General features: G+C 44.6%; 2 protein-coding genes across 3 annotated transcripts in view; one reads left to right on the forward strand and one right to left on the reverse strand.

The window, feature by feature from the left end:
* TPRA1 (transmembrane protein adipocyte associated 1) overlaps positions 1 to 1,908 on the reverse strand; it is a 30,695-nt gene extending 28,787 nt beyond the window's left edge. For both annotated transcript variants that reach the window (XR_007243815.1, XM_048488398.1), the window contains exon 1: positions 1,491 to 1,908. Coding sequence is in view for 1 of the 2 variants with exons in the window: in XM_048488398.1 (XP_048344355.1) it covers positions 1,491 to 1,556 (66 nt within the window). In the remaining variant the exon portion in view is untranslated. The remainder of the gene's footprint in view (positions 1 to 1,490) is intronic.
* On the forward strand, positions 1,892 to 22,760 carry MCM2 (minichromosome maintenance complex component 2). The gene is made up of 16 exons (XM_048488396.1): positions 1,892 to 1,988; positions 3,231 to 3,421; positions 6,825 to 7,000; positions 7,686 to 7,949; positions 9,184 to 9,403; positions 11,162 to 11,369; positions 12,931 to 13,065; positions 13,849 to 14,040; positions 15,732 to 15,825; positions 16,490 to 16,740; positions 17,424 to 17,550; positions 17,757 to 17,869; positions 18,636 to 18,878; positions 19,369 to 19,551; positions 20,608 to 20,763; positions 21,838 to 22,760. Exons 1-16 carry the CDS (start codon positions 1,983 to 1,985, stop codon positions 21,946 to 21,948), a joined length of 2,670 nt encoding a protein of 889 aa, XP_048344353.1. The 5' UTR covers positions 1,892 to 1,982; the 3' UTR covers positions 21,949 to 22,760.
* Positions 22,761 to 24,207: the final 1,447 nt, after the last annotated feature.

The raw sequence follows: 24,207 nt of genomic DNA on the forward strand, positions 1-24,207 counted from the left end.
AGAGGACAGTATTTGAGGAGAGGGAAAATTTCAGTCGGCTATAATACCACCAGTGACGTAGGTATAGATTTTTATGGGGGGGTTCAGGGGGGCCATGCCCCCACATGCCCCTGGGGGCGTGGGCACGCCTCCCCAAAACCCGCCCCCGACCTCAGTGCTTATAAAAGCAGCTCTCCGAGGCCATGGACAGCAGACTTCCCTGCCCCACCTGCCCGCCCCACCCCCATCAGCTGGGTTCAGAGCCAGCAGCCTTCTGCCCTCCCCTCCGGGCAGAGGTGTAGTTAAGGAAAATGGAGCCCGGAGCAAAACCTGAGTTTTTTTGGGGGGGCGGGCAAATGGGCAGCCACTGTGATGCTGGAATCCACCCCCAAACAGCATCACTTTCAATGGTGTTTAAACTAGGGAGCCCAGATTTTTCTTTTAAATCCACCTTAAAGGGAGAATCTGGGGTCCCCAGTTAAAACAATATTGAAAGTGATGCTGTTTTGGGGTGGATTCTCCACCATCCTGAAACAGCATCACTTTCAATGTTTAAACTGGGGACCTCAGATTCTCCCTTTAAATCCATGCCAAAGGGGATGGATTTAAAAGGAGAATTGGGGGGAATTGGGAGTGTACCTGCTATCAGTGGTGCACTTGTTAAGCTAGCAGCACCAAACGTTCAGGGTATTTTTACGAGACTCTCCTGATGATACCACCCAGGTTTGGTGAAGCCAGGTTCAGGGGGTCCAAAGTTATGGACCCTCAAAGGTGTAGCCCCTATCTTTTATTACCGTGTTTCCCTGAAAATAAGACAGTGTCTTATATTAATTTTTGCTCCCACAGATGCGCTATGTCTTATTTTCAGGGGATGTCTTATTTTTCTGTGTTCTGTTCGTCGGGCATGCTTCCAAACAAAAACTTGCCACATCTTACTTTCGGGGGATGCCTTACATTTCGCACTTCAGCAAAACCTCTACTACGTCTTATTTTCTGGGGATGTTTTATATTTGGGGAAACAGGGTAGCTCCCATTGGAAACAGTGGGGGATGGAGGCACCCCCTTTCGGAGTCCCTAACTTTGGACACCCTGAACCAAACCAGGAGAGTCTCCCAACAAATCCCTGAAATTTTGGTGCTGCTAGCTAAAAGCAGTGCCCCCAGTCCAAAAACCAAAAAAAACTACAACTACAAAAAAAAACACAAATAGGGGGGGAGGAGCTTCGGACATGTAATGGGGAGGCTTGAACCCGAGGAACACCCCCGCCCCCCTTACCTACGTCCTTGAATACCACATAGTCCACCTGACCCTCCGGAGTAGCCATTTTCTCCAGGCGAACTGATTGTAGTCCCCTGGAGCGCAGGAGATCTCCAGGTGTCACCTAGAGGATGACAGCTCTACCTTGAAAACATGCAATATAGGCGGCAGAGATAAGGGGGATAGAGGCAATGAGCTTTTGACCTTGAGAGTCTTTCTCAAGCAAATGACCTCGATTAAACAAGAATACTTACCAGTTTCCTTTTCTTTTTCTCCTCACACCGAAACAACTTGTCAGTTATCTGCAGAATTATCTTCATGTAAACCCCGATGCAAATCAACAGGCTAAAGCGCCCGATACTTGAAGGGAGCAAATCTATGCATGTTTAGAAGTCCAACGCTGGCCGCTGCGCATGTTTAAATTCGAAGTAAACCCAGTTACAAACACTGCGAGTCCCGGTTAAACATGCATAGGATCGGGCCGCATGTCCCCAGGTTTGTCAGGCGTTTCATTACCGTTCTCTTTCGCTTTCCTGCGTGAATTACTTATTGAGCTTCCATATGGCCAATGTCATGGTGCCGCAATTCGTTCAAGAAGAGGGCCCGCCTTATCTGCATATTCAGTAGGTGCTGGGTTATTATTCATGAGCTTTCGCGGGCTTTTCAACCACGTGATTTTATTTCGCGCGGAATCTGAGTTGCGGCTGTTCCTGTAGGGGAGGTGACTAGAGCGGATTGTTGCAGACATGTCGGTAAGTAGGTGCTTCTGTTGATGAGGCTTCCCTGTTAGGGAGTCGAGAAAACTCTAGAGGCATCTGCTGAGTTTCCTTTTTCCTGACTTGGATGCATTTCCTCCCCTCCCCGCTTTCTGCCAAGTTTATTGTCCCTTAAAAAAAGCTTCCTTCATTCCTCATTTGGGTGCTCTGGATCCGCACTCTGCTGCGGGAGGGCGCTTTCCAGGAGGGAAGGGTCTGATAGTACTAGATTCGACAGATTGTGAATCTTATAAATCAAAGATTTGCTCTTTTGTTTAAGAGGGCGAATTTGTATCAAGGCCATTCGCATGCCCAATTCTCGAATGTGCGCTCTCAGACAGCAGAGGGAGCTCACGGGTGGAAATAGGGCTCTACTTTGTGGGGGAGGGAAAAAATCCCCCCCCCCCCCGCGAAAACTAGCATGCTGAGAAACCTATCTTTCCCTCTGTTTGTGGATGTGTGACTTCTTGGTAGGGCTTGCTCTCAGGTATGTGAGCTCCCGATCCTGTGTTTTGCAGTGCAACGTTTATTGAATGCATTTCCGCCCCTTCTCTCAGTAACTCAAGGCAGCATGCGCTGAATTCACTTCCTCCGTTTTATACTTCACAGCAATCCTGTTGAGGTAGTTTAAACGGACAGTGAGAGCCCCAAGTGAGCTTCATGTACGAGGAGGATTTGGGCTTAGTTGCAGTACAGTAGCGAGTCCAGGGACAAGTTAACTTCTAATTCCACTTTTTGTAATCTGCCCTGAGCCTTGGTGAGAAAAGGGGACTGTAAACAAAATTCAATACCTTTCATTTTGATCTTCTGCCTTAAAAAAAAAAAAGAAAGCCACCTCCCAAGAAAGCAGCAATAGTTTTTACATGTTGGGGACCCCTTCTGGAATTCATGCAGGAAAGTTTCTTGTTCTAGGTCACAGAAATAGCACCTTCCTTCCAATAAACCTCTCTACATTTGATAAGTTGTTTGGATAATATTTTAATTCCCCCTCCCTAGCAGTACAGTTTTTGATTCCCCCTCCCTAGCAGTACAGTTTTTGAGTCTCAAGAAATAAAAGGTTGTTGTTCACAGATTACAGTTTTCTGTGCTTTTTGTGTTTTGTTTTGTGTGAGGGGAGAGTTGCATTTAGTGGACATGCTTGTAGTCTTGAAAGTTATTCTGTTTACTTTTGTCTCTCCCAATCGGATGCCTGCCTTCTTCCATCGAAGTGTTAAAATTTGTCATTGTGTGTTTCATTAGGATTCTTCTGACTCGCTTGACATGGCCACCAGCCCCGCGCGCAGTTCTCGGCGGGGGGATGCCCTCACTTCCAGCCCTGGGAGAGATCTGCCCCCCTTCGAGGATGAATCTGAAGGGCTTCTGGGGATGGAGGGCCTCCCTGATGAGGAAGATGAAGATGGGGAGGAGCTGATTGGGGACGGGATGGAAAGGTAGGATGGGTGCTTGTGCTTAGAATTCTTCTCTGCAGACAGATTTTGAGTAATGCCGTGATATGTTTGCTTATTGGAAATGGGGATAGGCTACTGATATTAGTTCGGTCACTTGAGGTGCAGCAGTTGAGAAAATTGTATGCTTCCGCATTAGAATAGAGTCCTAAATGAATATGAGAATTATCATTCATTTGTACACACTATCTTTGTCAAAACCATTATTTTGTGCATTATTGAACATGGTACTTTGATACAAGTGCATATATGCCAAAATGTATTTTTACTTTGAAACAGATTGGGGGAGTAGGGCTAGGTTGGCACTAGGACCCAGGCGGAGTATCCTGCAACAAAGAATGCTTTGATCTGTGGCGGAAGAATATACAATCTACTAACATCTTTACGTGAAACAAAGTATAAAAGCTGTGGGTTCCTAAGGTGAAAGAGCTCTTTGTTTGTCAAAGTTATCAATTCCCAAACAGTTTGGGTTTATTTTGAAGGCTGAAATATTGAGAATGAAGTTGCATCTTATGGACAGACTCATCTAATAGAAAGAGACAGCGCAGAAGTGTTGTTCATTTCACTAGAATGTATTGCTGAACAAAAAACAAGAATGATTAAAGTCTTTCTCTTCCAGTGGTGTTTCCTGCAAAGAGATTTATTAATGCTTACCATGATCCAGCAGTAGTTCAGGGACCATTATCAGCATAAGTTCAGGTGGATCTGAATGCAGATGGGCATTTTCATTTCCATCAGAAGAAATTTGATAAGGCAGAGATAGGTGTTTGCACTTGCAATTCGTATGGAAAAGTACTTACAGGTTCTGCTCTCTGGCAGCCTGTGCCTTTTGCATTCCTCTCCTGCCTGTGAGGATACCATTTAGAATTATCTTTTGTAATTATTAAAATTATAAACACAAAACTGATGCAAAACAAAATTCTAAGACACACACTTCAGAACTGTTATACAATATCAAGTATACAGGCTTAAAATTATCATTTGAAGTAGGAAAGTATTCCATTTTCTGAATTTATCAGACATTTGGCAGTGCAATAGACAGGTTAGTTTATGTAGACAAATCATTCTTCTAATTTATCTAACCAATCTTCCTTCTTCAGGGTTGTTCTCCTTCCAACTCTGAGCAACAATTAGCCTTGCAGATGTTATGGCATTAAATACAAATACACAAACATCTTTAGAAGGGAGATCAACATAATTTAACCAAAAAAACTAGGGAATAATGGTATCTATATCATTATGGCTTTAGAAATAGCTGTGGCAATCATATCCCAAAACTCTCCTGTCTTGTACATTCCTACCTAATGTGTATAAAATTGGCATTGGTAGCCCGACATACCCAACAATCCCCTTTAGCCCCTTGATAAATTTTTGCTAATTTATGGGAATATGGGTGCCACTGATAATAGCATTACTCTTTAGAATTGTCATAAAACTTACCTTATTTGATGGCGGATATGCTTTGTCATTGTCATGATCCATTCCAATTATGATTAGGTTTAGATTTTGTTGCCATATCATTCCTTGAAGGTGCTATGACAATAAATGGAGAATCTTCCTCTTTGGTCCTACGTATCCACCGAGCAGTCAGAAGTACACATTGATGCTCATGGGCATGGTTTTGAGAAGTTTGCTGAGTGTGGAAGCAGGGACTTGCTATCTACTGTCCCGCAGCAGGGGCTGCTCCCATTAGATCTGAGTGTATGCCTCTTAACATATGGAAAGATCCAAGGACTATAGCAGCGATTCAGGGCTCCATGGTACCCTAGGGTGCCATGAGCATGTCCCAGGGGTACCGCAGCAATGCTACCGGCCCCCCTCACTTTGCAGTGTCTCCTGCCAGCACCAGCAAGGATATGGGCTGACCCAGGGGGCAGGGCCTGCCACAAGGTCAGCAGCCACTTCCCACCCTCCATGCTTCCCTTCATCTTGGGAGGGGAAGGTGGGGGGGTGACAAGCAAGGGAACTGGGAGGGGAAGGTGGGAGGAGGATGGCAGGGGTACCGTGAGATATGAAGAGTGAGGTCAAGGGTACCGTGACATTGAAAAGGTTGGAAAACACTGGACTATAGGTTTAAATCAGCGGTTCTCAACCTGTGGGTCGGGACCCCTTTGGGGGTCGAACGGCCCTTTCACAGGGGGCGCCTAAGACTCTGCATCAGTGTTCTCCATCTGTAAAATGGATAAATGTTAGGGTTGGGGGTCACCATAACATGAGGAACTGTATTAAAGGGTCGCGGCATTAGGAAGGTTGAGACCCGCTGGTTTAAATCATGCAGTTGATTAAAACTGAGGGGCAGCAGCATTATGTGGGCCTGTGCATTTGGACTTTTTTTTTTGCACGTAGGAGCTATGCCGCAAGATGCCCACATACCGTGTTTCCCCGAATATAAGACAGTGTCTTATAGTAATTTTTGCTCCCAAAGATGCGCTATGTCTTATTTTCAGGGGATGTCTTATATTTCTGTATTCTGTTCGTCAGGCATGCTTCCAAACAAAAACTTTGCTATGTCTTACTTTTGGGGATGCCTTATATTTCGCACTTCAGCAAAACCTCTACTACGTCTTATTTTCCGGGGATGTCTTATATTCGGGGAAACAGGGTAGAGGCCCAGAGATGGAACAGGCAGGGGTGATCCCTTTCCCCACCACACATACATAGCCTGCCTTCAGAACTTACCCTTTGAGCAATACAGCACTTTTCGGCAGTGGCAAGTGCTTATTGTTGTCATGGAGATGGGGAGAAGGATTCTCTGGAAGGGATGGGCCACATCAGCGTTCAACAAAAAGCAGTAGGTGTAGTCCAAATGCATTCTCCTCATTGCTTTCCCTGGTCAGTAGAAAGGGTGAGCATAGAAGTTGCATAAATAGGGTGTTTTGCTAGAAGTCCCTTTGCTGGGTGTGCCTATAGGTACATATGCATGAAAAAAGAATAGACAACATGAAAGAAAACGACTTGGAAATTGTGGGTGGTGTACTGCAGTAGAGACTGAGACATATTGCTTGTGGCAGTGTGTATTGCAGTTGAATCTCACAGCATATTCTGTTATGAATAAAAAAGAGTTGAACTGTTTTCTTGGCTCCAGTATGGGATGACTGATGCACCTATAAAACATAACCTGTACACATCATGGTCGCAAGTTAATATTCTTTTCATGAAATGTATATCAGCATTTTGAATACCAAGCTATGAGCAGCAAATGTACAATTTCTAAAGTGCTGTACTTTAGATTTCTGATATAGAAATGGCTTTTGGAGATGATTGTGAGTTGAGAATACCAGTATCTAACACAAGTGTGGACTTTCTTCCATCAATGGGCCTCATGCCAAGTATCCAGAACATTTGGTGGTGTCATACAGCTGACTGATTGAGATCTGTGGGCTTCTAGGGACTACCGGCATATTCCAGAGTTGGATGTCTATGAACCTGAGGGCTTAGCTATGGATGATGAAGACCTAGAGGAACTGACCGCCAGTCAAAGGGAAGCAGCAGAGCGGGCAATGAGGCAGAGGGACCGCGAAATGGGCCGTGGCCTGGGCCGCATGCGGGCTGGTCTGCTTTATGGTATGTCTTTGAAGTTTGTAGCATTCACACAATCTACCTCTTGAAGATCCCCATTCATTGCATTTCCCCACAACAAATGGCATGTTTCATTTCACAGTTGGAACTAAGCCTTCGAGATTTGGCTTTTGGCTCACATCAGGATGTGAGCTCGTCTAGGTTTCGAGACCACGGAAACTGGGTCCCCAGAGCTATTCATAGCAGATAGCTTGATGAGATGAGTAAGAAAAGAAGACTATAGTGGAGGAAGTAATCCCACTCTGAAGAGTTGGCACATAGAAGATAACGTGGATTTGGCCCAAAATTCTTCACAGGGGCAAGACTCGATCTAATAGGCTTTAGTTACTGGAGGGTAGGATTCAAGGGTTAAGAGAAATGTCTTAAGGGTAAGAGTAAATTGAAAGTCCAACCAGTTACCAGGTAGGTTGGATTTTCCTTGGGTAGTGGTTTTCAGGCAGAGGCTGAACATTCATCTGTCAGGAATGCACTCAGTTATGTGCACTAATTGGTCTAAGTGACCAGTGAGAGGTCCCTTTCTAACTATGAAGGGAGGATAAGCATAAGGCTAAGTCATGGGCTCTGGGTGCATGTACAGAGGGTCTTGCTTATGTACTTGGTCTGCTGTAGTTGGAACTACAGACGATATCCATGTCCTCATCTGATCTGTCTCTCCCCTCCCTTCATCCAGAAAGCGATGACGAAGATGAGGATCGCCCTTTGCGGAAGAGGCGCATGGCTGAACGAGCTGCTGAGGGCGTGGAGGATGAGGATGAAGACATGATTGAAAGCATTGAGAACCTGGAAGACATGAAGGGGCACTCAGTGAGGGAGTGGGTGTCTATGGCAGCTCCTCGACTTGAAATCTACCACCGCTTCAAGAACTTTCTGAAGACACATGTGGATGACCATGGCCACAATGTCTTTAAGGAGAGGATCAGCGACATGTGCAAAGGTACAGCTGCATGAGAATAGGGGAGTGGACAAGGGAGGGAGAAGGTGTAGGCTTTGACCAATTGCTGTTTGCATAGATCATCCTCAATATTTTTGCTTGCTATTAAAAGTCAGACACCCACATGCATTCTTTCTATTTCTGGAATCTATTTCTGGAATTGTTCCTCCCAGCCTTTTCATCTGGGGGGGATATACATGGGATTCCTACCAGTCAGAAATCCCTGTAGCAAAATAAACATGGAGGTAACAGAGCTTGTCTCCCCGCTTCTGTTCATTATTCTGAGTGTAGATGTTCCACATACAACTTTTCTTCCTCCTGCCATATGGATGACTTATCTAGGAAACAATGTTGTTCATGGAATAATTCCCTGAGGATAATTCCATAATTATTATTGTTGCTATCTATACTGAAAAATATTTTCTGTTCTTATTAGTCACAGCAATAATCCATCTAATATTCATCTTTATGTGGTCATTACAAACTTAATAGGAAGGAATTTACTGTTTTTTCTTATGGATTTTTGTACTGTTTAAATATTACTATAATTCCAGAGGTAGCAAAATGTGAATACTAAACCAATCGGTATTATGATTGAGAGTTCTGGAAACCCCCAGGTTTGGAGAAAAATCTGACTTGGAAGAAAAATATGGAGGGGGTGGTGATTAAAAACCCCAGAAACATTGTCACTTACATCTGCACAAATATTATAAGAAAGCAAAGCAGCTGCAGTTCAGGTTGTCATTTTTGGATACCATAGCATTGTGCCACAAACTGCCGTCTGCAAAGTGTCTTAGGAATGGTGGCTAAGATGAGATGGAGGAGGCAATCCTGAGCACAGTGGAAGAGAAGTTAAGGGGGAAATGGATTTTTTCTTCTTCTCCCGAATTTGTCCCCATTTGGTAATTGACTATTAATAAGAATGCACTATATGTTATATCTGCTTCTGTTACTGTAGGGTTTTGTTTCAATGATTGTTGTTCAATGAGGAAACATTTCAGCTGAGATTCAGGATGTTTCATATTGGTGATGCTGTTGTTCATTGTTTCATTACCTTATAAAACATGCAGCATTTTCTATTCTTTATTATCAGTGTTGTTTGGGAGGTCGTAGCATTATTTAATGGGTGGATCAGTTCATTCAGTGCTTGACTTTCTTCTTTGCAGTGGTTGGTGAGGGAGGGAAGGAGGAACCTGTCCCTGTTATGTCACAAGCTCACTTCACACTCTCTTGGCAGAGAACCGAGAGAGCCTAGTGGTGAACTATGAAGACCTGGCTGCCCGGGAACATGTCCTGGCCTATTTCCTTCCTGAGGCTCCAGCAGAAATGTTGAAGATCTTTGATGAAGCAGCCAAGGAAGTGGTGTTGGCCATGTACCCCAAATATGACCGGATTGCTCAGGAAATCCACGTTCGCATCTCCCACTTACCTCTGGTGGAGGAGTTGCGGTCACTCAGGTGAGAAGTCAGCTTGGTTCCTGGGAGGAGAAACTCTTGGCAGAACACTGCCACACACATTTTTGCCATTTAATTTCGGTAATCTTCTTAGGAAAGAGGTAGCAATATGAGGTGGTTCATGTATTGAGAATATTTCCTTGCTGCTTCTCCAGAAAAACTGCTCAAATGGAAATCTGCTATAACAGAAGACTATAAAAGTAGTTCAGTCTCTCACTGTCTCTGTTAGCCTTCACAGAGATAGCTGTCAAAATCTTTGGGTCTGAGTTTGTTTGTTTATTTTATTATATTTCTCACTCAAGGCAGATTACGTGGTATTGATCCATGCAATCTAATCGTTTGAGACATCTAAGTACTAAAAGAGAACTAGGATTATGGGTCAGAAACAGTGCAAAAATATCAATTGTGTTATGTCAAAATAATACTGAAAATGGAATTACAACATTAGACAATAATGTATTAAGAGCAGGGTAATACATACCATTAACACTTAATACCATAAAGAGTGAATATAGACTATAGACTATAATCCTGTTCTCTTCATGAAGGCTCCTTCCTGAAGCTTTCCGTTCACCTGACTTGCTCTCTCCAGCAAAGAAGGTACTGCAGGGTACCAAGTGGACAGTTAATCCTGTTATCCTTGCATTTGTGACTTTCAAACTAGGCTTGTTAAATAGCCACTTGCCTTGTTTAGTGGCAAGACTTGAAAAAAAATTAAGAGGAGAAGGAGTGAAGATTTTGAGAACACTTCACACCTTGATTGTCCTAATTAGTATTTGCATTTTGCATTTATTTTCTTCCCCATTTCTGACTCAGAGAGGTTTTTAGAACATCATTCTCCTTCCACTTCCCAGAACAACAGCCCTGTGAGGTAGTCCAGGCTGAAAGTTTGTGATGGGCCCAAGGTCACCCAGTGAACCTCCATGGCAGAAGTGGGGATTCCATCCTGGATTGCCAGGGTCCTGATTCACTGCTTGATCCACTACATCACACTGGCTTCCTTCTCAGTTTTTTTCTAGCTTTGCAAATGCATTATTTAGTTCAAAACTTTAAAAATGTCCTGCAAATAGAAATCTGGCACATTAGAGACAGGAGTTTTATCCCAGCCCTTTGTTTGCTGTTCTGTGTTTTTGTTTTGTTTTAATTTGCCTGGAGACTTTTTAGAGGAGCATTTAAAAACATGATACCGTCTGAAGTGGTTTGGGCTATTCTGCTACCTTATTTCGTTGTGTGTGTGAATCAGGCAGGAGAGGAGAATGAGAAGCAAATACGTGCTAAAAGAGATTGGAAAATCATCTTGTTCAGAAGATAACATCCTTACATTCTGTAACTCAACCTAGCTACTCTCCTACTCTCCTAGAGGCATTTTACTGCTTCGAGACCCCAAATTGCCTAGGTGAGCTAAGGGCTTCAGAACATCCTGGTCTAGAGAGCAAGCTACTTAGGGCCACTAGCTGATGCCAGAGGAGAACATCTTTGAATTGCTGAAGCAGTGGTTAAGACCGTGTCTTGAGTCTTGTTTTGGCATATTAATAGTAACTGAGTTTTTTGTCTCCTCCATCCTTGGATTATAAAGATGCTGCTAATCTCAGTTTGTTTCTCTAAGAGTTGTTTTACAATCAGTTTGCTCCAAACGGAAGAGTTCTAGGGCATTGCCCGTCGTATACCCTGATAACAGGGGCCACTCTGCTCACTTTTCCTTCCCTGAAATTAGGAGTTCTGCCTACCCTGCCTTAACCTCGCCCCTGCCTTTTGTTCCAGGCAGCTACATTTGAACCAGCTGATCCGGACCGGTGGGGTGGTCACAAGCTGCACGGGGGTCCTCCCCCAGCTCAGCTTAGTCAAATACAATTGTAGTAAATGCAGCTTCATCCTGGGGCCTTTCTGTCAGTCTCAGAACCAGGAAGTGAAGCCTGGATCCTGCCCTGAGTGCCAGTCTGTTGGTCCCTTTGAAATCAACATGGAACAGGTAGGCGATGCTTGGGGGACAGGTGTCTGCTGTGACTCTTGAAGAAACCAGACTGTTCAGATGACGTGTGTTAAGGCAGCAGCATTGCCAGCTGTACTAGAGACCAAGCCCAGAATCCTGCTCTTTGGGTGGAATGGCACAGAGGCTTGCTTGTAAGATGGCTTGTAGATGGTGGTAGGGCAGGTGCACTAGGGTGTCACTTGCCCTTGGCCCTTCTTCACTGTTCTTTTTTTCCACTAGAAGGAGAGGTGTTTGGATTTATATCCCTCTTTACTCAACTGTAATGAGTTTCAAAGTGACTTACAAGTTCCTTTTCTTCCTCTCCCCACAACAGACACTTTATGAAGAATGTGGGGCTGGTATAGTTCTGAGACAACGGTGACTAGCCCAAGGTCACCCAGCAGGTTTCATGTGCAGGAGCGAAGAAACAAATCCAGCTCTCCAGATTAGAATCCACTGCCCTTAACCACTGCACTGCACTGGCTCTTTAGATGTCCCATGCTAAACTCAGCAGCTTAGGATCCAAGAGTATGCAAGCACCTTTCTATGCCTTGCCTTCCTCCCATTTCTGTAGCTGACGGCACTCTTTGTGACAGCCCTTTCCCAGGTCACTTACCCGACAGCTGATGGTCATAGAGCTTCACAGTCCCATTTTTCCAAGCTCTGCAGACTAGAAATCCTGCTGTAGCGTATCTTCAGCCACAAACCTTGTAGTAGCTGTAGGGGCACCAGTCTTAGATGGACGTTTTATGGGACATGCGGCATGGACTGTGTTGTTTGGCACTTGGGCATTCTGAAGAGTCATGCCTATTTGCTTTTTTCACAGTATCAGCGTGGCCCTCATGGTTGCAGTGTGCATGCAGTCAGGGTTGCAAGAGTCTGTCTTGTGTGGATACTGCACAGCGAAGCAGGCTGCTGGCTACCCAATTAATAATATAAGTCCTTGGACACTTGTAGAGTGGAGTGATAAGCTGCAGTACCGCAGTCAAAGCTCTGCTCACAACCTGAGTTCAATCCTGATAGAAGTTGATTTCAGATAGCTGGCTCAAGGGTGACTCAGCCTTCCATCCTTTTGAAGTTTGTAAAATGGGTACCCAGCTTGCTGGGGGTAAAGTGTAGATGACTGGGGAAGCAGTGGCAAACCACCCCGCAAACAAAGTGTGCCTAGTAAACTTTGTGATGTGATGTTACGCCATGGATCAGTCATGACCTTGTGCTTTCACAGGGAACTCCCTGTACCTTTTCCTTTGATACCAAGTTTTCTATCAGTCTCAACAGATGCTAACATGCCTGCTCTTCTGGAGATTTGTGAGGTGAACCTGAGATCAAATGGCCTACTTCTGCTTTAAATTGACGATGTCCTGTTGTGGGCCTTGTAAACAGTGATAGTCTTTGTACAATTTTCTGCCTGAAGAGTTAGGCCTTATCAAATGTTGCTGTAAAATAAAGTGTGATTAATAGAACTCATCAGTCGTTAGCACGAGATGTTTTCTTTCGAGCGCAATGAAACCTCCACTGTCAACGTTGAATCTTCCACTAATGCATATTGGTTCTCCTGCAGACGGTCTACCAGAATTACCAACGCATCAAAATCCAAGAGAGCCCTGGGAAAGTGGCAGCTGGCAGGCTCCCTCGCTCCAAGGATGCCATTTTACTTGCTGACCTAGTGGACAGCTGCAAACCAGGAGATGAAATTGTAAGTGTCACGTCCTGAAGATGGAAAGGCAGGAGAAATCATGGCCAAAACATTGACCCCCATTCATAGAGTTTAGGAAAATGTCCTTATGTGAAGGACAATGAAGGAGCTTCGGAAACAAGCATACAGCTTTCAAAAGTTTATCAGGCTGAGATTCAGGGGTTGGATTTTGGTTTTTTTGTTCTGTTCTGTTTTCTTTTTACAATTGCAGCAGAAAATAGAAGTTATAGTTGCTTGTATGGAAATTCACCCTTGGACTAGGAATTGCTGGCTATTGACTTGGCAATTTTTAGCCTCCATGGAAATGAAGACAGGTTCTTGGCCTGCTGTGTAAATCTTCAGTGAGCTGTAGTGTATTTCTTGGAGAATAAACTCTTTAGCAGTGTGATAGATTGAGACGAAAGAACTACATTGCTGCTCAGGAGAAAGTCCTAGGAGTTAGCTGTTCAGGGTCACGAGTTAGTTTTCCACATGTTGTGTTCTTTAATCATTTCTGCAATCATTATCAAAACATGAGTCTTCAAAACTGTTACAGAAACAGTGGCGTTCACAGAACTTGTAGGCTGAAAGAGCTGTTTAGCGCATTAATCCTGTAAGCCCCATTTAATAAAACAGGACTCACAACATTTAATACCCTTGGCATCTTGTTCCCTGAACTAAACAACTGGTTACATGACCTACCAGAATCCACTTTGATTCATGACTTATGGTTTCTGCAGTTCTCTGGCTGAGAATTCCCCCAAAACCTACAACTTTGGAATGTCCTTTTTCTTTGCCTTCCAGGAGCTTACTGGAATCTATCATAATAATTATGATGGTTCTTTGAACACAGCCAATGGATTTCCAGTGTTTGCCACAGTGATTCTGGCCAATCACATTGCAAAGAAGAATGACAAGGTAGCAGTTGGGGAGCTCACGGATGAGGATATGAAGGTCATCGTTGGCCTCTCCAAGGATGAGCAGATTGGAGAAAAAGTGAGTATGATTCCAAAGTTCTGCCTTTGGGCTGTCTGTCTGTGACCCTTGGACAAGGAGTCTCATGTCCAAAATGGGAGACAAGGAGAGTTTCTTCCTCATTATGTACCCTGATTTGGACTAGCAACATCTGTTCTCAAAAACATTTTAGAAAATCAAAATAAACGTGCTTTAAGATACGTATCTAATTTTTATCCCTGTCCTTCCAAAGAGTTCAAGGTGGAATACATGTTTAGAATAAAAAGCTTGCTCCTTGAACCAGGCGTGTTCATGTGATCCCTGTATAATTAATACTAGCTTACCCGGCCATGCGTTGCTGTGGCTGAACGTGGAGGCGTGGGGTGCTCCCGGTGCACAGGTCACTCAGGGAGGCCTGGAGGGCATGGTGGAAGTGGCAAGGCCTGGGCCCAGCTGGCCTTTTGTGGAGGGGGGGTTATGTGGGGCCTAGGTCACTGGCGCTGCTGCTGCAGGACCCCACTTACCACTTGCTGTGGGGCAGTGGGGTGACATAGTATGAGTGTAAAACAGTGAAGGTCTGCTGGAACCAGGCAGGGCAAGAGCTGGCTGGGCGGGCTGCGCCTCCCGGTGGGCCAAGGAAAGCGTGGGGGAGGGAGGGAGGGTGGGGAAGGTGGCCTGCAGCGGCGTGGATGGGTCGGTGGCGGTGGTGGAGTGTGTGGGAGGGTGGGTGTGGCTCGTTCTGGTGGGCAAGCGGTGGGCCAGGGAGCCGCCGAGGCGGCCGCTGTTGGAAAGCTTCGCGCGGGGCGTGTTCAGCAAGGAGGAGGAGGCAGCTGCGGGGGTGAGGTTGGGGTGGGGCTGTTGCGCAGTGAGTGGGGCACGGGAGGTTGGGGGGAGTCTGTGTGCGAGCCGCGGATGGAAAAGCAGGAGGCGGTTTGAGGGGAGAGAGACTGGTCCCAGGCCCATGGCTCAGTGAGGGTAGGAGTGGAAAGCGCATGCCCAGAGTGGTCGGGCCAGCAAAGCGAGGGGGGGTGGTGGATGGGGTGGGCTTATTGGGTATTGCAGCACCGCACCGTTGGGCACGCGCATTGTGGAGTGGAGGGGGAGGCGGGTGGCAGGTCACGGGCGAAGCCTAGCCTGGCGGGTGGTGGAGGCGTTCAAATGTGAGCGGTGGGCATGTGCAGCTGTGTTTTGGTGGGAATTTGGGTTTTGCGTGGCACAGGAGTGGTCCCACAGTGGGGGAAGGAGCTAAGAACACGGAAGGAGGCATGTTGGATGGCGTGTGAAATTTTCACGCGGTTTGGTCCAGCCGTTTGGGAGGTGATCTGTTACCAACAAACTCATGGTTAGCTTTTTATATATATAGATAAAGACAGATGGCAGGAGCAAATAAAATGTCTCCTGTGCCATCCAGTTCCTGAATAAGCAGTTTGTATTGATCAGAATATGGGTATGTTGTTTGGTTTTTCTAAGAACTTGGATCTGAGTGGTTTGGAGGAAGGCTCTGGGGGGCTGCTTCTGAGGTTAATCAGTGTCTTAACTTTAACTTTGCACACACTGAGGTTGGCATGTTTTGGTGTTACCAGGCCTTTCTTTCCACCCTAACAAACACATACAAATGTGGGTGCTCTCAGTCACAGTCTCTTGTTGCATGTGGAGTTTTCCATTGCAATGTGCATGTCTTGTACAGTTCTAGGCATTCTTCATCTTTGGTGACCTGTTGGTTTTACTTCCAGATCTTTGCTAGCATTGCTCCTTCCATTTACGGGCATGAAGACATCAAAAGGGGTCTGGCCCTAGCCCTGTTCGGGGGAGAACCAAAAAACCCAGGTAAGTGAAAGTGCCAGTTCTTATAAGAAGAAGCTGCAAGGTTTTGCATGCATACCCTGAGTTGCTCACATCTACACCACCTCTTGTGCTACAGCTACATTACATTGGAGAGAAATCTTGATCCACAGTTGCTTGAAAAGATTCAGTACTTGCAACCATCATTTTTGTACACTTGATATATCTTGCTGCAGGGTGGGAAGAGTTGATAGTTTTACTTCTCTGGATGTTAGACAAGATACACCCAACCAGATCTCCCTTCCCCCCCCCCATCCCCCCCCACCCTTCATGCTGAAATGTATAAAATAGTCCTTAAATTCCCAGATTTGCATTAAGAAATAATTTGACTACTTAAAGTGCTTCAGTGAATTCACAACTCTGATTTGCATGACACTGTTAGTAACTCATTCTCTTTTCCATTACTGCATCCAGATGTATCTCTTAGTTTCTGTTGTAGGATCTTTTAGGTATGATGCTGTACTCTTCATTTTAAATATAAAAGACAATGGGTGTTGGGGACAGTGGGAGGATATAAAATTCTGCATTCACCTTATGTTTCATGTTAACTTGCTAATAATGTATTCAATAACTTATTGTTCCACTAGAGGGCAGCACGAGCATTTAAAGTCCCCCGCCACCAATTAATTTTTGGTCTTATGTGCTTCAGGAGGCAAACATAAAGTCCGTGGTGACATCAACGTTTTGCTTTGTGGGGATCCCGGAACCGCCAAGTCTCAATTCCTGAAATATGTGGAGAAAGCATCCAGCAGAGCTATCTTTACCACCGGTCAGGGTGCTTCTGCTGTTGGTCTCACGGCTTACGTGCAGAGGCACCCAGTGACCAAAGAGTGGACCCTGGAGGCAGGTGCCCTTGTGCTGGCAGACAGGGGCATTTGCTTAATAGATGAGTTTGACAAGGTGAGTTTTGATTGGGGCACAGAACAGGTCAGGGTCTTGGGTAGACTTTGAATAGCAAAGCCTAGATTGCTTTATTGCAACACTTTTGAGAACAGGGTTTGTTTCCCCATTTCTCCACATGAAGTCTGCTGCGTGACCTTGGGCTAGTCACACTTTTCTCAGAACTCTCTCAACCCCACCTACCTCACAAGGTGTCTGTGAGAAGGGGAAGGAAATGTGATTGTAAGCCACTTTGAGACTCCTTAAACGTAGAGAAAGGCAGGTTATGAAAACTAGTTCTTCTCCATCTTGAACCTGACAGCTGGGAGGCAAAGGAGTGACAAAGCAATAGCTTGGCACTCTTTGAAGCTAAGGGTTTACCTGCCTGGGAAACTGGCATAGACTGGGTTGCAAATTTGGATGTGGAATCCAGACAGCTATGCAGAGTATGGGTGAATCAATAAGGCTCAGCAGCACTAACTGTAGTGTTCAATTAAGTCAGTTCGGTGCTTTCTGCCCTTGAAGATCCTTAAACACATAGCTAAGCACATTTGCTTGGAGACTTTTGCTGATGTCTCTGGCAGAGCAGTGGCTGTGTTAAGGAAAGATACTTTGAGAACCTGTGCTGCTCTTAACCTCTGCATAATCAAGTGTGTGAGTTTCTCTCAGCCAGCAGGTGGTTGACTGCCTTTGTGATTCCTCAGATGAATGATCAAGACAGGACCAGCATCCACGAAGCCATGGAGCAGCAGAGCATCTCCATCTCAAAGGCAGGAATCGTCACCTCTTTGCAGGCTCGCTGCACTGTTATCGCTGCTGCCAACCCCATAGGTATGGACTGATAGACCAGGAACATAAAAAGCATTTGCTGCTCTGCACTCGATAGGAATATTCATACTGTGGCTTTTCTCAGCTCCCTGTTAGTCATTCTGAGAGAATTACTCCTTCGCATGTAATAAACCTGAGTCCAGGCTCATTTGGAAGGAAAGATGTGAGTTCAACCCCTGTTCTGAAATGAGTTTTTCTCCTTTCACTAGGTGGCCGCTACGACCCCTCCTTGACTTTCTCAGAAAATGTTGATCTGACTGAGCCCATCATTTCTCGATTCGATATCCTGTGTGTTGTCAGGGATACAGTAGATCCTGTTCAGGTACTTTATTTAATTGTAATTTGTTAATTTCTAAGCCACCCTTCCCCATACTGGCTCAGGGCACCTTCCAACAATAGGTCAACAATTAAAATAAACTATCCAATCAATATAGGTCATCTCTACACATTCATGGCGCTGACTAAACTGTTGAAGGGTGGGCATTATATTAGTAAGGGAAAAGGAGTGTAAAAAGCAAATGACAGGAAGGGGAGGGGGAAAAGGAGGCCATCTGTTGCTGTTCTTAGTCAAGGGCCCGGTGGAACAGCTCCCTCTTGCAAGCCCTGTGGAACTTAGTTGAATCCTGCATGGCCTGAGTCAGAGCATTCCCCGAGACCAGGGCCAGAGCTGAAAGAAACCCTGACTCTGGTTGAGGACAGACGGATATCTTTAGGGCCGGGGACCATCAGCAAGTTGTTATTTGCAGAGTGTAATGCTCTCTGGAGGGTATATCTGGGGAGGGGGGATCATGTTTGCCTCATGGATCTTCTTGGAGGGAAGGCAGGATCAAATTGTGAATGGTACATGGGGGAGATTGCACCCTGACATAGATAGTATTGTCACTTGGGCTGGTGAAACACACACACACACACACACACACTGGCCTTCACTTGAGAATAGCAAGACCACTTAGATAGAGCCCATCTTCTGTTAAGCTGTCAGTTATTTCCAGCCTGGTGCTTCTCTGTCCCTCTGAATTAGGTATGTATTTAACATACCTCAATCCTGCAACTTCCTGACCTCTTCTCTTTCCTGAATTCTGTTGTAGGATGAGATGCTGGCTCGGTTTGTGGTTGGCAGCCACATCAAACATCACCCCAACAACAAGGACATGGTGAATGGAGACTCTCAAGAGATGGTCCTTCCTAATACGTACAATGTAGAACCCATACCACAGGAAGTCCTGAAGAAATACATTATCTATGCCAAGGAGAAAGTCCATCCCAAACTCAACCAGATGGACCAGGACAAAGTGGCCAGGATGTACAGTGAACTTAGGAAAGAATCTATGGTAAAGCAACCACTGGAGGAAGTAGGACTTAAGGCACTTGGGGGGGGGGGGGTGAGGTGCTGCTACCTGAATTGCTTAACTGGAAGTTCCAGAACTGAAATGAGGATCTTTCATATGTACCAACCTTGTGCTACACCACTCTGAGATGTACACTCTTGCCTCACAAGTGGAACAATTGCAGCAGTTGCCTCCAAATCAGCCTGGAACTTATTTAAAGAGTTAATTTACTAATTTAGTTGGAAGACCTAACAATTGATTGCCTTCTTGGCATTGCTCTCTCTGTGCCAGCAGATGGCACACTCTCCCGAGTTCTTGACAGAGTTGAAACATTTAAAGTTCTCAGGTCTCCTGTGAGCTATGTATCTTGCTGTTGTCGGTTGTATTTCTCAGTTTTTTTTACATACGGCTTGTGGAATTGTTAACCTGGACAGTGGCCTATATAATGTATGGAGGAAATCTCTGCTGTAGGCTCATTGCATTCTTTCTTTAGGCGACTGGAAGTATCCCAATCACGGTGCGTCACATTGAATCCATGATCCGAATGGCCGAGGCCCATGCCCGCATGCACCTGCGGGATTACGTGATGGAGGATGATGTCAACATGGCCATCCGGGTGATGCTGGAGAGTTTCATTGACACACAGAAGTTCAGCGTTATGAGGAGCATGCGAAAGGTACCTGGGGATGGTTTTTTGATAGGTTCCATAGGAGTGGGGTCCTTTCTGAACAGGTGGGAACAGAATAAACCATGCATGCAGCAAGGGGTCAGTTTTCCCCTCTTCCATAGTAGACCTCCAACCTCCACCTCTGCTACTCTTGGGGGTCCCCTTCCAAACCAGTATTCAGGGAAGAGAGTATTTCCTTTTGCGCGTGAAAACTTTACATAGGGATCCAAGACAGTGACCATAATTACCAAAATTTTACTCTTGGAAGAAATGCTCAGGTGCCCTAACTAAGGGTCCATCTTGTGTATTATATATGCACATAATCTGTATTGAAGCTGCAAGAGTACTGCTTTGAATGGAAAGCAAGCAAGGTTTTACATGTTCCTGGAAACATTTCAAGGGGTTGGATGCTAGCTGGCTTCCCTTGAAAGGGATCCAAGCAGCTGTGGTACGATAACAGAAACGGCAGTGCCCCTCATCCTCCTTGTTCTTGCTTTACAAATGGGTGGAAATCTGAGGGAGGCCTCTCCTGTAGACTGTCCTATGCTCAATTTCATAGGAGAAGAGGTATTTTCTAAGGTGCCACCACTGGTGTAGATACTAAAATTGGAAGCAGTTACTCTGAATCTCGAGCACTTAATAGATGGAATGTAGCAGTTTTCACTCGTGGCCATGCTTGATACTCCTGAAAGGCTATTCTGGTTTCTGTGTATTACATGTACCTGGAAGGACTCTGCATCTTGCTGTCACTTGCCTGAGTTCTGCCACTAACATGTGCGCTTCAAAAATGTAATGTTGTGGATTTGTCACTGGGCTATCATTCTCTCATAATTCCTCGTTGCTGTTCCTCTTTGAAACGCCCAGTGTTTTGCTGCTTTATAGATGGTCCCATCCATGATGGTCTGGATGTGGATATAGGCTTTCTAGCTCATAGATATTCTCCCAGCTTTGAAGCAGATACTGAGTTGACTGGAGTGTGTGTGAACATTTGCTTTATCTTTTGTTTTCAATATGTTGTTGATGATGGTGATCCTCTCAACCCACCTTTCTACTCTTTCCACACAGACCTTTGCTCGGTACCTTGCCTTCAGGCGCGATAACAATGAACTATTGCTGTTCATTTTGAAACAGCTGGTCTCAGAACAGGTGATGTATCAGAGGAATCGTTATGGAGCTCAGCAAGATACCATTGAGGTGCCAGAGAAAGACTTGGTTGACAAGGTATGGGACTTTTTCCCTTGTGTTTTTGTATTAGGAGCCTGAATCTTACCCTTTCCTATGTTTGCCCTTCTGAGCTGAGAGGATGTTGGTGTCAGTTCATTTGTACTGAAGACAAACTTAAGTTTCTAGTGTGTGAGGTATTCTTCACTCTAGCTTTTTCAGCAGTCTTTACGTACCTAGTCCTGGAATTGAATTGTTAATGGGGAAAGTGTTAAATATGCATGGACAGGAAAAATACAGAGCTGTCTACAATGATACAGCATTCATTTGGTGACCATGAGAGGGCAGTCTTTGAAACATTAAACGCATCCAGTCTCTGCTGGTTATTCACTGGAGAAGCGAAATGGGCTTATACCTCTTTCAATTCAGGTGTTGTGTTCTGATTAATGTGAGGGCAGCAGTTCTCCAGGAATAAGTTAGATTTCTTCCTATGTGTGGCTAAAATTAAGATGCTGCAGGATTCTAACAATGGCGCTGGTTGCCAATTTTATTTTTTTGAGGAGAAATTACATAAAGCAAGAGGTGGCTTTGTTTGTTTTTAAGCAGAATTAGAAACTCTTATAGATTTTTTTTCTATACACGTTCTTGTCCCTACCCTTGTTTGAGCTTTTATTAAGAGATGCAATAGGAATGGAGGATACTTTTTTCCAGGACTGGATTAATTAAGCAACTATTCTAGATTTGTAACCCCATCCTAACAAGAGTTACACCCTTTTTAAGCCCATTGAATTCAGTGGAGTTACAAAAGGTGTAACTCTGATGAGAGCGACACAGTTGATTCTCCCCAAGGCAGGCTTCAGACCAGCCACATTCATCTCCCTGGCTTTGTTTGTACAGGTGCCATATAATTAAAGTGTGTACTAACTGCCTCTTAATGGCTGTTGAATTGAATAATGACAAGAAAAACAGCAGTGGGTGCTAGGAGAAGAAGAGAATGCCAAGCCAATAACAAGCATATAGTCCTGCCTGTGTTTTTGGCCTATCGTGTCTGTTTGTACTGAGATCCTGTATGGGGTGCTAGCCGTAGAAACCAGCCTCAGGGTTTCAGCTCCTGTCTCTTCTCTCTTCTTCCAGGCTCGCCAGATCAACATCCACAACCTTTCTGCCTTCTATGACAGTGAGTTGTTCAAGATGAACAGGTTCAGCCGTGATGTGAAGCGGAAGCTGATTCTGCAGGCATTCTGAAGGTCATGAATTCCTGAGTAGCTGCAGAGAAATAAGCATGTGGAACTGTGCTTTGCATAGTGATGCAGCGGGAAAACCAGCCAACTACTTCTTAAGGCTTTGCAAGAAAGATCTAGAAACTCTGCTGGAGGACTTAATGCACAGAATAAACAGAATGGACCTAAGTCCTTAAACCCTGGTATATTCCTATGTTCTATTCTAGCTGAGCTTGTTGGGTAAAAACCCAAAGGAATCCTTTCTGCCAGCTCTTTGTTTGAAACTTGCCCTGATTTGGGTGGGGGAATATTGTCAGAGATGCTTCTTAGATCAGCAGTTTCTTCTTTCTGTAACAAAGCTGTGGATAGCCTAACAGGCAAAGGGAAAGGAAACATAAATGAGTCGTGTCGCCTTTCCCCTTATGCTTAGCAAGTCCAAACTGAGCCCACACATTTTCCTCTTGGAAGATGCGCTTGTTTGCTCCTGATATGGAGACAGACACCTTGTGCGTCTTCCTCCGAATAGTGATCTGTTGACTGGGCTACAGGCATTTGAAACTGACTTGGAAAAATGCTTCTTGTGCTTGTTCTGAATGCAGTAAAATGCTTACAAGTCCTGCATCATTGAGTGGCTGAGTGGTTTATATTTTGTTGAGTGAAAGATGGACATGGCCTCTTTGCTGGTTGATAGAAACTATCTCCCACCCCTTTATATTGTGCTAGCCCAGCAGAAAAAGGAGATTTTTGAAAAGTTATAATAAGGAAAAATAAAGTTCAGTTTTTAAAATATGAGTGCCTTTAAAATGCTTGTCTGAAAATAAAAACAATAGCATTGTATAGACCTTTTCTTTCTCTGTGTGATGGGGGAGGGTATTGAAGTCCACGTCCTTCACTGATGGCATGGATAAGTTACATACGGCATCCTTTCTGATAGGGGTGAGTGAGGAGTTTCTAGCTTCCCCTGACCAGGATAGCCAGGATACCCCATCTCATTAGATCTCAGAAGTTAAGCAGTCAGCTCTGGTCAATACTTGGATGAAACACCACCGAGGAACACCAAGGTCACTGTGCAGAGGAAGGCAATGGCAAATTACCTCAGTGAGTCTCTTGCCTTGAAAACCCTACTAGGTTGCCATAAATCAGCTGTGACTTGATGACATAAAAGGGTCTAACTCCAGAGCAGGCAGTTGCTCTGTCCAGCACAAAGTTCTCATCTCCTGCACTTTCAGGCAAATTACTTATTTGTCCATTTTGTCTGCCTTTGATCAAGTCAAAGTTCCTCATTATCTCTTCAAAAACTGGTTTGGGGCAAAAAAGTGGCCAACATCTGTTTGTGGGCAATCATCTGCTTCTCATACTAATTCCAACATCACCTTTGCAAGGCCTCTCACAGAAGTGAATGTCTGGGCAGGAGAAGTTAGTGACTTTTTTTAACATATGCATTTTGTGTAGTATTTATTTTTAGTTGTTATTACTCTTCCAGTGACAATAAGTGAAGGATTAGATTCTGCTGCCTGTGGCCACGCTGCCAGCTATTTTTCTTTCATTTCCTCTTCTTTCAGCCTATTCCACTATCAGCCAGCCCCTTTTTATTCCCTTCTCCTTGTATGCTACTGCTGAATTCCTTCTCAAAAACTACCTTGATTCTCCACGATCTCCTCTGTTCTTTTCTGGCTGCAGCAGAAAAGCTCTTCTCTTCTTATATGCTTGCAATTGTTCTGTCATTCTTTCCATTTAAGCCTTTCTGTCTTACACTGCAACTATCCTGACCTTTAAGGAAGTTTGCCTAAAATAGTCACAAATGCAACTTTATTTTGTGGCTGTCAGTTTGCATTTGTAACTGTTATTAGAATAGTTTAATGAATCAGCAAGTTAAAACCAAGTTCAGCAAGTTAAAATCAGCAAGTTAAAAGAATTAGCAAGTTAAAAGCATATTAGATCATTTGTATTTAAATCTAGCTTTTTTAGTAGGTGCCCAAACATGAAAATTTCAGGTTATATGTATCAGAAAGAAATATCCCAGCCTATAATTGTGAAGTCTTACAGATTTCCTGTGCTTGGGACAATGTTGTTTGGATAACACTACACTATACAATCTCCAGGCAGGCCTGCATTCATATACAACCCGTATCCCTCTGATATAAAACTTATTTAATCTTAGTGGTGTGTGTTCTTCTGTTTCCAATCTTCCAGCGTTCCCTCATGTATGATAATGCAGTATTTAATGTTGGGATACCTGTTCTTTTCTATGTTGCAGTAAGCATATACTTTCTCTGCAAAGACT

Source organism: Sphaerodactylus townsendi, linkage group LG03 (genome assembly GCF_021028975.2).
Source record: "Sphaerodactylus townsendi isolate TG3544 linkage group LG03, MPM_Stown_v2.3, whole genome shotgun sequence".
Lineage (NCBI taxonomy): Eukaryota > Metazoa > Chordata > Lepidosauria > Squamata > Sphaerodactylidae > Sphaerodactylus > Sphaerodactylus townsendi.

What these genes read in the sequence shown, in the direction of transcription:
- MCM2 (XM_048488396.1), top strand. An exon ending in TTGAAATCAACATGGAACAG is followed by an intron (nt 11,370 to 12,930) that starts GTAGGCGATGCT and finishes GTTCTCCTGCAG; the next exon opens with ACGGTCTACCAGAATTACCA. An exon ending in GGGAGAACCAAAAAACCCAG is followed by an intron (nt 15,826 to 16,489) that starts GTAAGTGAAAGT and finishes TATGTGCTTCAG; the next exon opens with GAGGCAAACATAAAGTCCGT.